Source organism: Hipposideros armiger, unplaced genomic scaffold (assembly GCF_001890085.2).
Source record: "Hipposideros armiger isolate ML-2016 unplaced genomic scaffold, ASM189008v1 scaffold_249, whole genome shotgun sequence".
In the NCBI taxonomy this organism is placed as follows: domain Eukaryota; kingdom Metazoa; phylum Chordata; class Mammalia; order Chiroptera; family Hipposideridae; genus Hipposideros; species Hipposideros armiger.
The window spans coordinates 1294241-1310667 of NW_017731599.1; the positions used below are offsets into that span (position 1 = coordinate 1294241).

At 39.4% G+C, this 16427-nt stretch overlaps 1 protein-coding gene across 1 annotated transcript in view; it reads right to left on the reverse strand.

The window, feature by feature from the left end:
- Positions 1-16427, reverse strand: part of CDH8 (cadherin 8) — a gene marked incomplete at its 5' end in the record, with an annotated part of 226665 nt that overhangs the window by 97998 nt on the left and 112240 nt on the right. Inside the window, one exon of the mRNA XM_019655891.1 lies at positions 10137-10243. Coding sequence (XP_019511436.1) covers positions 10137-10243 — 107 coding nt within the window. The remainder of the gene's footprint in view (positions 1-10136; positions 10244-16427) is intronic.

Here is a 16427-nt window from a genome sequence, read left to right on the forward strand (position 1 = left end):
CTGCCAGCACCTTGCTCCCTTGCAGGGCGTGGAAACCCGCACATTCTCAATTTGGCTTCTTCTGATATGCTGACCCTCTTCAAGGTGTTTACCAAGAAGACTCCTGCATGATTTGTAAATGTGTGTGACACTATTCATACACTGCCTAAGTAAAATAACTACTCCACGACATTGATGGCAATACACTGTGGGGCCAACAGATGCTATTCTTCTTCCCATTGTCACAGTGTGTGTTACAAGGATCGATCGGCTGCATATCTGTTCTTGCAAAATAAATATTAGTGAAGCCCATTCTAATTAGGAATTCATGAAAAGCCTTAGGGTTGCAGAATGACTTTGCACTGTCTGGCTGAATAATCTTGAGGAAACAACCGAACGCTTTCTAACCTTCAGCTATATCGCCTCAAACACAGAATAACAATACCCGCCCTGGCCAATTTTCATATAGCTGAGGCTTCAATGGGGTAAAGAAGAAAGAATCAGCTTTCAAAGTATGTAACATCAAAACAGAAATGTAACACATTCCTATTACGGGCAGAAATAAAGTCTGGGGGCCAAAGTTATCCTTATCTGGCAAGGGCCTCAATGTTGTGACTACATTTTCCAAATGATCATTCGCTTTGTTAGGTCCACTGAGATTTAGGGTTTTGTCCTCAGCTTTGCAGGAACTGAAACTTTAGACTGTCCACTCATTCCTGAACTGAATGTTGCTTCAGCAGAGATATGCATTAGCCAAACTCTCAGGAAACACTGGGTTAACAAGAAAGCTAGGATGCAATTTGCAAAGAAAAATGAAATGTCTGCCAAAGGCTTCGTGGTGTGGCATACTGGTGAAGGCTGGCGTTCCGGTGTCACACAAATGTAGGTCTAAAGTCTGGCTCCACCGAGTATGGGTGGTGACGTCCTTGAAGCTGAGAGACATACACTTGTCCAGTTTTCTCATTTACACTTTGTTGATAATATGATTCCCAACCACATAAGGATGTTTTGTAAAGTACGTGGGCGACTCTACTCAAACGTTTTGTCAAGCACTTAGGAGAATAAGCTCAAGAAAAGATGGAGTGGTAGTTGTCATTAATATTGTTATTAGTAGTACTATTATTATCTTGGTCAGCATATTTGATTGCAGCTATTTCTAAAGCTGAATAAAACAATTACACAAACTTGGCTTGAAAAACACAGAGTGAGAGCAATGGGCGAGAGATATGTAAATAAATCTCGGTGGATCTATGATCTGATAATCTGCCTATTCCTAGAGGCAGGATTAGTCTCTGGAAGAGAACTTCTGGCTTGGTCCTTAGGTGAGGGTACCTCTCTCTGGCAGTCCTGGATGGGTCCCCTCAGCCTCTATCTCTGTAACACTCGCAATTATCTAGGCCTGTTCATATGCCTCTCTGACGGAGTAGCAGCAGAGAAGTAGCAGTAGCCGAGTCTTGATCTGGCCTGAAACAATTTGGTCTCTCAAGAAGGCAACCTTATTTGATGAGATCCTAGAAATGTAAATTATAATTTCAACCTGTTTCCATTGGGGCTAACTTCATTTTCATTCTGCTTTTAACAATCACCAGCATTTATTGAGTTCTTACTCTATACACTATACCAAGAATCCTACTGATGATGTTATATGCATTTCTTCTTTCAATATCCAACCTATATTTTACAGGTGATAGATTATGAATGTAATATCCAAGATATAATAACACTAAAAAACAAAAACAAAAAACAACTTTTATTGCTACTGTATCTCAAACAAATTACCTCCACCTAATGGAGAAAATAAATGACTTACGGCTCTCAAACAATTTGGCCTTAGAGTTTCCTCATATAACTTAAAAACTTATTGAAAAACCCCAAAAAGCTTTTATGTACAAAAAGTTTTTTTTTGTATCTTTCGATATTTACCAATGAGAAATTACAACTTAATTTTAAAAAACATAATAATACACAAGCACACATTCCATAGTCACTGAGCAATGACAGCAATGCATGTCACATAGCCTTTGGGAAACTCCACTCTCACTTGTGAAAGAGAAAAATAGCATCATGGTGTTATTATAAACACATTTTGACCTTGTGGAATCCCTGAAAGCATCCTGAAGACTTTAAGTCTCTCTGGACCACACTTCGAGCACACTGTCTTAAAAGATCAAAGACTTTTACTGCCCTAATCTTCCCCCATGTATCTCAACCATTCTATTTTTTTTCAAGACAAGACACTATGTTAGGTACACAAACAACAATAGGGAAAGGCATTATTATCCACACCTCACACATGATAAAATTGAGGCTTAGAAAGGATGATTACTTTGCTTAAGATTGCATGACTTATAGGTGTTGCAGTAAGTCCACAAACCCATATCTTTCTGTCCCCAAACTGTGCTCTTCATTATCATGTTATGCGGAAGCCACTGAAAATCTACTCACCAGAGATGAACGGGAACTTAGTAACTGTCTCATTTCACCATATACTAAAGCAAACTTGCAAGTCCAGAATTAGAATTATGATAGGCCCAAGAATTGAACCTACATCTCTCAAAAGGATTTATCATAACCAATTCCTTGCCTCTTAAAATTAGATGTTCTATTGCACTGAATAAAATAAACATAGTACCTTATGTGATTATTTATTTTTGTGATTTTTTTTTTATCCCAAGTAGTCTGTAAGCAACTTGATCCCCTGATTTTTTCCCCTATATATGTAGCATTCAGTACAAGTCTGGTAGCTACTGGCACATTGGAAAATCTGCACAAAGATTAATATTTTTCAAAGAATGTTTGTCCTGTTTGTCCACCTGTCATACTTAGTAGCACCAAAGAGTAGAAAGAGTTAAAGCTTTGATATCAAACCTGGTGGATTCAAACCTCACTTTATTAGATCCGTGACCTTATGTATATGTTCTCTGACTTTCCTGAATCTCGCTTCACACATTTCTGAAGCAATGCTCTGGATACGTCTATCTCAATATTGTTATGAGGAGCGAATGAAACAAGTGTCTACACACAGTGACTAGCGTTCTGCCTGGAATTACGTAGCGTCTGATTCCAGTTTTATATCTTTGATTGTCACATCCAGACATTATTCGGCTTTATAGACATCGAGTCGATAGAGATCATGAGAGAGTGTGCACAGTACCCACTGCTCTTTTTGCATCTAGGTAACTCTCCTGAATCACGATTCTTATGATAGCCAAAGAACAGGGAGCTTCTCCGGCCTTTCTACAACCAGAAGATATACCTTCAGCATTCCTTTATATTTTCCTGTTTGTCTACTACTCATTCCTAAAGCACAACGGAAAGGTCCGCGTGGAAATAAGACGCGCTACAATGGAGGCTACCATCACCGTGACTGAAACAGGCTCAGATCAAGTCCCTCCTTTTCACCACAGAATTCCCAAAACATCCTGGGTGGATTCATGCTATTCCCTTGGCCTGTAACATTCATGTTTTTCTCCTTCACTTGTCATAAGATAGCATCGAACATGACTGTGAAGAGCATCGCACAGAACTCACGTCTTTCTTGTGGGTGTTGTGCGGATGCTTTCTGCCTCCTTCCATTAGATGACTTGACTGTGGTCCAGCAGTTGCCTCTTTCTCTACAGAAGCCCCAAGTCCAGGCCAGGAATGAGGCCTTTAACCATCTGTGACCCTGGTGCCCAGCAGAGGTGGACAGAAACGTGTAGGACTCACTGTTTTGTGTATTCGATCAACAATTATTTGGTACCATTAGTGACTACTTTATTAGATTTTAAACCTCCTTAAGATGGAACTACTGGGGACAAAAATCGATCAGTCAGAAAACAAAGACAAAATAAAGACATCTAACTCAGCACTTCACATTTTCACTAAGGTCTCCTGTTTATACGCCAGAGGCCATTTATGGAACATACAACTGCCATTTTAAAATTCGTGTCTAACCAATCACTTCTGATAAATATCGAGATATTTTCAGATCTATTTTAGGTAGCGGCTTCCCTAGAAGTCACCCGACACAGTAGTTTCTTCTGTCTTAGATGCTTTTTGTACATTTTCTTGAATAAACAAATGTGGGTTTCTATGGTATTCTGTGGAGTTCAGTCTTTCCTTGTAACTGCTACATAATTATATCGGAAATGTGAAAAACAGTTCAGCAGGAAATCAAATGCTGGCTCAGTATGGATATTTTTATATCCAGACATACTCAAATATAAACTGGCAAAGAGATTTCCATACTGTGCCTAACATACTACTAATGACAAGCCTTATTTAAGAGGCAGGAAAAAACCCCTACAAAAACAGGTTTTCTTTACAGTATATTAGAGCTGCTTATTGGTTTTTGCTTAACAAAACAGTGAAATAAAGCTGACACAGAAAAGGTCCTAAAATGTCAGTGTCTCTTAAACATCAAGGTCATTAACAGTTCACGTGAAAGCACATGGGATGAGGCTCTTATTATCGTTGTTAAAAACAGATGTAGAGAATATATTTATATTATATCATATTATAGTATAATAGAATAATGCTATTTATAACAATGGAATAATTATATAAATATAATCTATTATAGTAAAAATAAAAATATAATATTGTCTATGCATATATATGTGTGTGTGTGTGTGTGTGTGTGTATATATATATATATATATATATATATATAATCTCTATATCAACCAAGTGAGTTGTAGCTACCTATTGAGCATTATAGTTTTCCTTTTAAAATAAAAAAAAAGTAGATAGTTGTTAATGGAACCTAGGTTGGAATTTATATTTGTTTGACTACAAAGTGAAAGCTTTTTCCCACCACCCTTGTCATCCAAGGCATTATCCCAGGTCTTCCTTCTTCAGCCCACTATTAAACGCTCATTGTCAAATGATAACCGCAGGTGTATGGAGACTTCAGCGCCATGCCAGAAGTATCTCAGTGGGTAGCAGGAGCATTCAAACTTCAATATTAGCCCCTCATTTAGACCCTAATTTATTTTCAATTTAGGAACTGGAGGTTCCTACAGGTCCAACTTCCTCTGGAACAGACAGTTCACAGATGCAGATTTGAAATTGATTACCACCATGTGGCCCTCCCCCCATTCACTCCATTCAGATACTTCAGTGGGGATGGAAGCCTACCAATAATAACCCACTGTGTTTGAACTTCTTTTATAAAGCGTTACTTAAAAAAAGGCTGTAGACTTTTCAACTTTGGAAGTGATGGGTCATCTTTTGTTAATGTGAATCATGTTGTGTCTCAATAGCAACCAGGCTATCACTGAGAAGAGGACAGACCTAAATGTTCAGCAATTGAGCTAAAGAATCAGACAAACCTAGGATCTAATCCAAAGTAGCCACCCAAATCTGGTGAGCTTGAACTTTAGTATATTTGCATTATGGTAGAATTCATGGTACCACTTTATGGAATTGTTGTGAGAATTAAACATGACAAAGGGCATAGAAAGGGCTAGAATGCTGCCTAACATACCGTAAGCAGCAACACTTTTAATTGTATCATTATTTTCATCCTCTTTGCTGAGACTTGTCCTCTTTAGTAGTATTTGCTTCTCTTCTTTGCTCATTAGGTTTAACCAGATGATAATTTCTGTTCATTCAAAGTCCATCTCTAATGCAGCTTTAGTTTTATGCAGAATTAGCCCTGTAGGGATTACGGTAATGGTTCTCAAAGTGCGGTCCCTGGCCCAGAAGCTTCAGTGTCACACGAGCCTTGTTAGAAATACAAATTCTTTGGCCTGGGAATCTCTGTTTTAACCAGCCCCCCAGATGATTCTAATCCACCATAACGTTTAAGAAACACCAGGTCACAGCCATGCCCTTCTCATTCTCCATGGCTTAGTCCACCCATGACCTATTCTGCCCCCAAATCTGAATAGTAAAATTCCGAGCCTTATATTCCCATTATTTTGATATTTCTATGTATTTGATGGGTCCCTTCAACACAAAGGGTAAGATAATTTCCTTGATCTGGCATCCGAAGGCAACTATAATTTGCTTCACTTCACTTTCCAGCCAAATCTTCTGTCTCCTGATTTCCCTTATGCTCAGAAGACATTCTAAACTCTTCTCCTCTTGATCAAGACATTTCTTAATTTGGAAATGCATTTCTGACAAAGGCTACTGCTGCTACTTGATCCTGATGAAAATGCGCCTTCACAAAGAATCTTTCCAGAGAAGTTTCTTCCATCCAGTGGAGAAATCTTAGCCTTCTCCAAATCACATTTATTTTTTTATTATTTTATTTTATTTATTAAATGATATAACAGAGTTTCAAATGCATGCCTTAGAGAAAGCACTGTCCTTGTTTTATTATTAAGGCTCAGAGAGGAAGGAGTCATATCTTACTGTGTTCCAAGTGCTCAATTCTTGACACATAGTAGGTGCACATGGAATACTTGCTGAAAGGAGCTGCACCCTATCTACTCCAGGTATTTGTTTACTCATGAAGCTTTAGAGAAAGAATACTGATGTGAGAAGATAGAAGCATTACGTTTTGGGGAGACTTGTTCTGTGAATTCTGGCTAGGCAGGCCTGGAGAAGTCATTTCACATCTCAGAGGGTTTCCTTGTCATTCTTCCATTAATTTCTGTGAGGTTGAAATGAAACAGTGCTTGTCAAGTGTTCAACGCAATGCCTGACTCAAGGATGGTGCTAAAGAATATAAGTTTCTTTCTTTCTTTTTTTTTTTTTTTTAGCTGAGCCATCCTGCCACTTGTTGGCAGCTCAGCAGCAGCTCAGCTTGGGCCAGGAATTGAACCAGCAACTCTGTTGCTCAGAGCTCATACTCTTGAGTGAAATCTTAACCAACTGAGCCACTAGGCCGGCCCACAATGCAAGTTTCTTTATTCTTAGTTGATTTGAATTCCTGGGTCATTAGAAATGTCAGTCATAAAAGGAGCAAGCACAACATATCCTTGTGACACAGAACATAACCCTTGACCTTGGGCAACATGTGTAGTGCATGCTTGTCCTATAGATGCTCCCGGAACAAGAAAATATCAGTATCATAAATGAGGGTGCAGAGTAACCACTGTCCTGTCAGCACAAATTATATGGGAGCAAGTCATTATCATTTAAATTTTACCATCTGATTAAAGGGGCACCTGACCTGGCACTGAAATGCTAGGTGGGGATGAATAAAGATGAAATTGGTGCCTATTTTTAGCCCCATTTCTAAGCTTTGGATTAGGGATTCCTATAATCAGAAAACATGCTGCATGTTCATCCTTTTGGCTTTGCTGCTTTGTAACCTGCTTCCACTTGTTCAAAACAGATTCAATGATAAGTGGGCTTGTTGGGGAACGCAGTGCGAGCTGGCGTTATTCATGGCTTGCCTCAAGACTCTCAGAAGGGAAAGGAAATAAAGGTTCTTAGATCCTTTGGGGAAAGAGAGAGGGGACCCAAGGCACCTCTCCACCAGCATCTTTCCCATGACCTCTGACTCCCAAACTTGGTTAATAATCTGGGAATCCATCGTTGTAAGCACAGTCCACGCCCCGCCATTTTCATACAAGGAGAGTGCAATCATTCCTGCCCTGTATGGCTCAGCTTCAGTCGCTGAGGATAGAAGGACTTAACAAATCCAGGAAGTTGTAGTGCCTGTGTGTGCCTATCTACCTGAGACTTTTAACAAAGAGCTGAGTGGGGTGTATGAAAGCAAAGATCCTTTCCACCCATCAGTGAACAGCATCTGTTTGGAGTCAGAAGTCATCAGAGTGCTCTCTAGTGGTATTAGTACGTTGTTTCCTTCATTCATTAATTTAGCACATATTTATTCGCAGCCCCAAGCACTGTGCGAGGCTCCTAGGATAAAACAGTAATCAATGATAAAGCAATAATCAAGTGTTTCATGAGATCAAGGACCTTATCCATTTCTCCCTTTAGAAATCTATTCTGAAAACCATAATCAAATAAATGGTTATTATAAGCTTCAACCATTCATTTGAAGGAAAGGGCGTGGATTTGTGAGAACCCATAACAAAGGAACCTGACCCAGCACGGGTATCAGGAAGTAGTAATAATAAGTTAACAGTTACATTAACACTTATATAGTACTTGTAGCATTATAAATGCATTAATAGATTTAATATGAGTAATACAAATTTCTATTTACACTGAAATTCCAAAGAATCCATAGTTAACCAGTTGATGGCTATTAGATATATTATATCTAATCCTTTTTTCCAAACATGTAAGGTGTTGGAGCAAAGAAGTCTGATTCACGTGTAGAGAAGGGAATTCTGGAAGAAAAGCAGAAAGGACTTATGGGTAGGCTACAGAACCTTATCACTTCTTAGCCGTGCATACTGAGATTCAGCATCCCAGTCTGAAATAAATTTTAAAAAGAAAACAAAAACAAAAAACAAAGAACGGCCATACTATTTCCAACTCCTCCCATCAAAAGGTGACATTTATTTCTCCATTCCTTGAACCTGTTCTTGGTGATGTCTCTTGTTTTGGCCAATGGCATTATCAATTTTTAAGCCTGATGCCAAGAGACACTTGGAAAGTGTCTGTCTTTTTTATTCCCCCTGGAACACTGACAGCACCACTGAAGAAGCTGAGCTAGCCTATTAGAGGATGAGAGATCACGTGGAGCACAGAAGAACTGAACTGATTGCGACACCCTGGTCTAACGAGCCTGTTCTATATACACGTGACGCCAGTAGAGACCATCTAGCCCCAGACAAGTCACCAGCTGACCAAAACAATTAGCAAAGTCAGTTCAGACCAAAGAACTACCCAGCTGCCTCACAGAACCAGGAGAAATACATGTTTATTATTTTAAGCCACTAAATTTTGACACGGTTTGTTATGCAGCATACATGAACAGATACAAAGCACAGTGTTTGTATAACTGTTTTGGTCTCCTTTCTGCCTCAGCCCAAGTGGCTGGGAAAAAAAGAGGGGGGGTGAATGACAAATAGAGTTTAGCGATAAGATGACAGGGATGGGAGAAAGAGTAGGAACCAGGTTAGGCCTGATGGAGGCGAGACAGGCAGGTGGGGACGGAGGGGGAAAGGGTTTGAGAGAGGGAAGAGAAGAACGCTATTGAGTCCTTACTGTATGCCAGATGCTGTTTTATGCACTCCCCCTGTATTAACACATTTCACTCTCAAACTTCAAGTATAGCAAACGAGGCTTAGAGATTATATAACTTACTCAAGTTACACATATAACAAATGTTGAACCCGATATTTGGCTGTGACAATTTGACTCATAGTTTAGGTTTTTAACTAATAACCGCTACTGCTTACAGAGAAAGCAGTGCCGATGACCCTGTTTGGGGTAAGAAGAGAGCTTTTAAGGTTGCAAACCTGGCCAGGGCATTTAGAACTGATCAAGAAGATTCCTCCCCTGGATACAGATCACTGTAGAAAATCATGCTATCAAAATCATCTCAAGATGATACTTCCTGAACAAATGTACAATCTGGTAAATCCTCAGAATGAAGTTGGGTGGTTCTGCTGATGACAAGAAGGCCCTTTTGGGCATATCCTCTTTAATTATATAATAATGATAAAAGTAATGTCTACTTTATAATCATTGTTATAAAAATCAACACTGTATTATCATTTCATGAAATGTTTACTCTCTATTATACAAGCTATTAACATTTAAATATATTTATTTCTTATCGTATACCTCTAAAGGTATACCAATATTTTCCACATTTTACAGATAGCGAAACTGAGTTACAGAGAGACTTTATGTAATGTACTAACAGAATGAGTGTGGATAAGTGAAAAAGTAATGATTCCATCCAAGTAATCTAACTTACAAGTCTGGCCACTTAACTCCTATCTTATTCTCTGACTTCTAGATTTTTTTTTGCATTTTCCCCCAAGTCCTTATAATTTCCCTATCCCCCAAAGCCAGAGGATAAATAAACCTAATATTCTCTGACTTTATAATCTGTTCAAATATCTAAGACCTTTCCCATCTCCCCCCGCTGTATCTGGAACCCTCAGACCTGGAGGCGACCATTTGCTCTGAGTGGCCAGCTTGCACCTGAAAAACTTGAATTACCATTTGCAGCTTACCTCCTTTCTATCCTTCGTCTACTGTTATCTACAGTAAGAGTTATTGTTGAGGCTTAGGGGAGGCTGTTTTATAAACAGAGAACAGGGTGAGACATCGGGCTAAAAATCTCTTACTTTCTGTCTTTTTCTGGGTTAGGACTGAGGAGCTATTAGTCACAATGACATCTGAAAGGAGCTCCTGGTTAAAATCTGCATCTTCATTCTCAATCTGCATGCTTTCTCTAAGTAGATTAGAACAAAAGAGGGTCAAAGATAAAAAAAAAAAGATGGAGAGGTTGTGGGAGGATATTGGTAGAATGGCTGCAAAACAAAGTGAAAATAAGGGAGGAATCCCCAAATCAAGATGCAAAGAACCGGAGCGGCTATACAGGAAGTGGGCACTGTAATGATTGAAAGAACACTGACATGGGTTACCTACAGAAAGCTATCCATTTGAGGCCTGTATCAGTCATGTCCTTGGACTTGGAATGCCGCTGCCTCCAATTCTTCCCCGTGGGGAATTGTGTACTGGATGCTAATCCCTGTTCCAGGAACCTGTGGCTTCCCCTTCCCTTCCCCATATTTTATTTTCCACTTCCCTTCATTCTAGTCCCATTGTTAAGAAGACCGATCTTCATCTTATAGCATCTGCATGCTTACCTGAGGTAGGGGTACCCTGATAGGCACTATCTATCCTATGCCACAGGCCTATGAATTCCCAAGACTCAGTGGTCTTACTGCTACTGGCTCGCTGATATTTGGAAGCCCCTTAAACATTCCTGGCCCTGAATTTCACTGTCTACCTCGGGCCCTGATTCCCCTTTCCCTTCTGTGCGAGTTATCTGACGGGTGAGTGGTTCCCTTCATCTGCCGCCACTCAACCCTACCCAGGGAAAAGGCATTGATCATAATGAAACTATAGTCCTGATTACGCCCTAGGCAACAGAGAGAGATGTTCCATGTTTTGAACAGGATCTTGGTATCAAATTTGGAGTCCTTAGTCCTATCAGGCTCTTGAAGACTGTGCTTGCTTTAGTGGAGGGCCTTTCCTTGGCCATCGGTCAACCTACATTACTATGCCTGAACCCAAGCTAAGAGGAAGGTCACTGAACAAATATATAGGCTGTGCAATGAAGAAAGGTCACTGCACCTCACAGTAACACACAGGCCATGAATATCAAATGTGTTGTAGAGAGGAGAAGGGGTAACATGTAATATAAACCGAATCAATAACTTTAAACTAAGCTGTTATTCAAAGCCCAGGGTCAGGGCTATATTTACAAGAAAATACCCAATTTATTCATCAATTTCCAAAGGCTATAGATTTTGAGCTAAGAAGTATAGTATCATACTATCATGTTTAATTCAATTCTCACTACACCCAAGATTTTAAAGCACAATTATAATTCCCATTTAGCAGATGATAAAACAGAGTAAGGCAGGAGAAGTATTCTGCCCAAGGTTAAATAGCCAAGACGTGGCCAATGCCATCCAACGCTAGGACCTAAATTTTCTCTACACAATGAGCTGCCCAGAAAGATATATTTTTCCTAAGTATCCTGGGTTGGACAAAGCAATTATTCTGGCAACTGGGCCCTCTGCCAAGAAGAAACATTCCTTAAGTGCTATCAAACTAGTGTTTTCCCTGGGAGATTGAACCATCATTAGTGAAAAGCTTCATTTGCAATATTGTGTGCAGCCCGCTGTAGTGGGCCAGCACAATGCACTATCACTAACCGAAAGAGATTAATTTCATGGGCAATTATATGCTTCCTGCTTTAAAATACTTTCAGGTAACCACTAGTAGTGAGCTCTCTGTAAGGGCCAATTACCCGCTCCCTGGTACACAGGGTCAGTGGGTTTCCCCATGTTCTATCCTACATCACCAGTTTCTCTGGGAAGAACTCTCTAAAACTGGCATTCAGTGCCTCTAAAATACCCCTGCAGAGACTCTGTTCTAAGTAAAGTGATCCCCCCCCCACAGTCCCCCAATATCCTTCCTCTCTCCTCCAGCTGTGCTTGTTACCATGTTGTTCTCTTAGGTCAGTCTTACCACACACTCTACTCAACCTAAAGGAATCCTGGGCACCATCTGACCAGTTTCAGCTCAAAGCTCAGGTCAATGAAGTATCACTTAATCACCATGGGAGTAACAAAAAGTAAAGACAAAAACAAACAAAGAACACCTCACCTTTCTCTGCTTTCCTCTACAGTGTAATAATGTGCATCTGATTGGGGGGCGGAGAAGAGGCGAAGAATTTTGGAGACAAGGCTTCCTGAATCCCCGCCCTGAGGTTTTGATTAGGTAAATCCTGGGTGAAGGCGGAAACTCGTTTTGTTTGGTTGAAATAATTACTCAGGGGAATGGAATCAGTTTGGGTTAGTTCTCTGTGATCTTCATTAAAAAATTCTATCCCCTTCACCTTTTGCAGCCATTGGTAGTTATAAAATAGTCATGGGGGTGTAAAGTACAGCATAGGAAATATAGTCAATAATGTTGCAACAGCTGTGTATAGTGCCAGGTGGGTACTAGACTAATGGGAGAGTGAGGAGGAATCACTGCCTAATTATATAAATGTCTAACCACTATGCTGTACACCTGAAATTACTATAAAATAATATTGAATGTCAACTGTAACTGAAAGAAAAACACTATCTCCTAAAATGTACTATTTTGTGCTCTCTATGCTCAGTTTCCTGATTTCTAAAAAAATGGGAATAGAATTCCAGTCTGAACCTTCCATAGCTCTGGTTTATCCTTTAGGTAATATTCCTACCCTGGGTTACAAATGTTAAAACAGGAGGGGCTGAGTGTGTTGATTCTTTCCTCCCACTGCATGCCTGTCCCTGCAAATGCCTTCTGCCTTGCACAAAACTACTTTATTTGTTTGCTTCAGGAAGTGATGTGGCAGAAGCTCAATTGAAGCAGGAGAATGAAAGGGAAGAAGGTATACGAGAGGTTTCTTCCGTGCAAGGCATGGAAGAATATATGATCTGCAGTTAAACAGCATGGGGCCGGTCCTAAATTCACCCACCAACTCACCCACTCACCCACCCCCTGCTCTCCATGAAACCTTGGGCCAGTTACCTAACCTGAGTCTGAGTTCCCTTGTCTGAAAAATTGAAAGTACCTACTTTCACAGAGTGAGAATTAAATGCATCATAGGACTTACATAATATGTTTTCAGCGTTAGTCAGCTAAATGTACCTTAAAGCTTCACCACTGTGGTAAACAGCAGCCATGCACGATCATTGCAGAGGATACTTAGCGGAGATACGCTAGATAAGCCTAATCTCTTGCTAGCACGTGGGCACCTACCCACTGGCTTCTGTAATGAGATGCACCAGTTGATTGTGATGGCAAGCTAGACCTACTACTTCTGAAATACTTGGGTCATATACACAGGGAAGCAGCTCAGCCTTGGCTAAGTGAAGCTGGCATGAGAGAATAAAGGACCTCATCATTCTCATTAAGACATAACAGATGGACTTCCCTAAAATCCATTTTTTAGCTTAATTTCATTTGTTTAAATCTTTGCCTGATGAGATGGTGTTCTGAGAGTAATTTTAAATTGTTCTGCCTGAAATAATATTTCTTTAACTTTATTAGAACCTTTCCCTAAGGGGTTCTGTTGTCCTGGGAGGTTTTAAATATTCATCTCATCCAAATACAATAAATCTCCCCTTAATATTTTTTCCCCCAACACCTGGTCTGGGGCTTTTGCAAGGTAAACATTCTGTGATGGGCTAAATCATAAAACCCAGTCAAAACAAGTCACTGAGCCATTTCCATAGTAATTACAACTTTTCTTAAGTTCTCTGCAATCCATTTCTACTTCCTTTCATGATTTAAAAAAAGGAGGCTCAAAAAGCATCCATTTAAAGTTCCTCAGTGTATGCCCACCTCATGCTTATATGTTACTGCTAAAAATTAAAGTTCTCTTTGTACCTTTATGCTTTTTGAGTCTAAGAAAGTTACATGCAAATTTTTTTTTAAAAGCAGACTGATATCTAAGTTTACAGTTCCACATTTCCTAAGATGCTTAACCTCCTGAATTAAGTTTGCTTCTAGGACTAAATATTTCTATATTGTTTGTTTAGTGTTCAATCTCTGAGTAAAAGCAAATTAATTAATTAATTAATTAAAAAGCTGAGATAACCCCCACTGTTTGAACAGAGTAGTGTAAGTCTGATTTACATATTTTAAATTCGATCAGGTTCATGGACAAACCGAAGGTCTTCATGGGGTCAGAGTTATTCTGTATTTGTTCTCTATATGGAGCCAACTGTAAACCTGAATGTGGGATGTATCTGAGCGGTTTCTTCCAAGACATAAAAAAATATTTCATCTGGTCTATATTTTGATATTTTAAATTTTTTTTGTAATTTGATTATATGAAATTAATAATACTAATAACTCTACCACTTGAAAACAAACTTAATATTTTACAGATACACATAAAATCTTGATTTTTCCCCCCTATTTATTATGCTACAATTTTTAAATATAATCATATCTTCATTGAAGGAGGCATGTCATTGCGCTCTTGTCACCCCATCAACATGGAACTGCTGGTATTTCCCGAGGCTCATGTCTTTGTCCTTATCTCTAGGTCTTTCTTTAGGGATCTCAGCAGATTCCAAATCACCTTTCATATGCAGGTGCCTCCAGGTACCACTAGGAGGAAAACTCCAAGAGCACCCAGGCTTGCACCTATTCAGCCCGCTGCTCTATCCCCATCACTAGAAGAGTGCTTGGCAGGTAATGAAGACTCAATTACTAATTATTGAGTGAATGAGCAAAGGCATGTCTTCCCTGACTGGGGCTGGTACCCGTGTCAGCCTGGAGTTCACAGCTCATTACCCTGCAGCATCTGCTCTTGTGTCTGTCTCCTTACTTGTCTGTGACTCCTTGCAAATGAGTCTTTTCTTTCTGGATTGCCCCTGAAATGTTTCTTAACCACCTGCGCTGTGTGTATTCATTTCTTTTCACTCCTTCAAAAATGGAATACGTGGATCCTTATAATTAGGGCTTCTCTGATAAATATTTAAGGGAAGGCATCCTTCTCATAAAACAGTGTCACGGATTAGGGCTGACTCAACTAAGTTGGGCTCAATATATGCGAAAGTTCTTTCAAAAGTAATTACTACCTACATACTTTAAAGAACCCTGTGATCCTTTTGAGCATTTTTGTAAAGCTTTAAATCAACCTAAATAGATGTAGTTTTACTCAGAGGCTTAAGGTGATAATGTGGCGTCAACATTGTAAATTATAAAAATGTCATGCCTGTACCTCTCTAGGTAGGGTTAACACTTCTAATAAGCCAAATCCACCCAGTGGAATGCTTTGTTTGCTTTATCCCTGAGTGCTACAGGGGGGAACCTACTGCCAGAACAACACACTAGGGAAGAAAACAGTAAGCTAGGAAAACCACAAAGAGCCCAAAGCTCATCCTCTTCCCAGAACCCTCCACGTGGTAGGGTGGAAACTATTAGGTTGTTGGAAAAGTCCTGATGTATTTTTTCTGTTTTTTGTTGCAAAAATGCGTCACAACTTTTCCGACAACCCAAACCATATCAACCTGACCGGATGTTCTTTGCCTGCACCTGGGGTTGCTACTAGAAACAGACATTCTTCACTCTTGAATCTTCACTTTTTTACACAAAGTTTGTTTGTTTGTTGTTTATTTTTAAAGCCTCCATGGAGGACATTTTTCTCACATCTCAGAACAAGGAAAAACCATGCCCTTCCTAAAGGCCTGGATGGCTTTTATTTGCACAAACAAAGTCATCATGTATCTCACAGATGTTTCCCCTGTTTTCACATTAGCTGTGAAAACAAAGAGCAGATTTTAGAAAGAGCACAGAGCAGATTTTTGGTATTTCACACACTATATTGAATGTATGTCTATGAAATTTTCTTAATGTTGGTTTTTATTTTCTTATTCAGATTCGCAACTCCCTCAAGAATTGATTGTCTCCCTTGCATCTGTGTCAACTGTGAAGGCCTCATCAGGTCCTTTATGGTAAAAAGAGATTCAGATAATATGCACAATGTTTTGTTTGGAAATAAAAGGAAAGTTATGTCCTTTTTGCATGTTTTTGTATAATAAAAGAATTGGTAAGGCTGAGTGCAAGTTCTCCAAGACAGTGTAGCACTAATTTTTACGATATGGCTATTGTATAGAGACTCAATAGTAGTGTCATTATGTGCAATCAAAGAAGCTATGATCATTAAAAAAGGATAGAAAGACTAACATGTTATTTTAACAACCCTAGAAGTCCTCTAGAAAAATGTTCACGTTGTTGCATATAATTTATGAAAAAAATTATATTGAATATACAATTTTAAAAGTCTATAATTGGCTGGCCAAATGGCTCAATTGGTTAAGAGCTCGCTCAAGAGTGCAAGCTCTGAGCAAAAG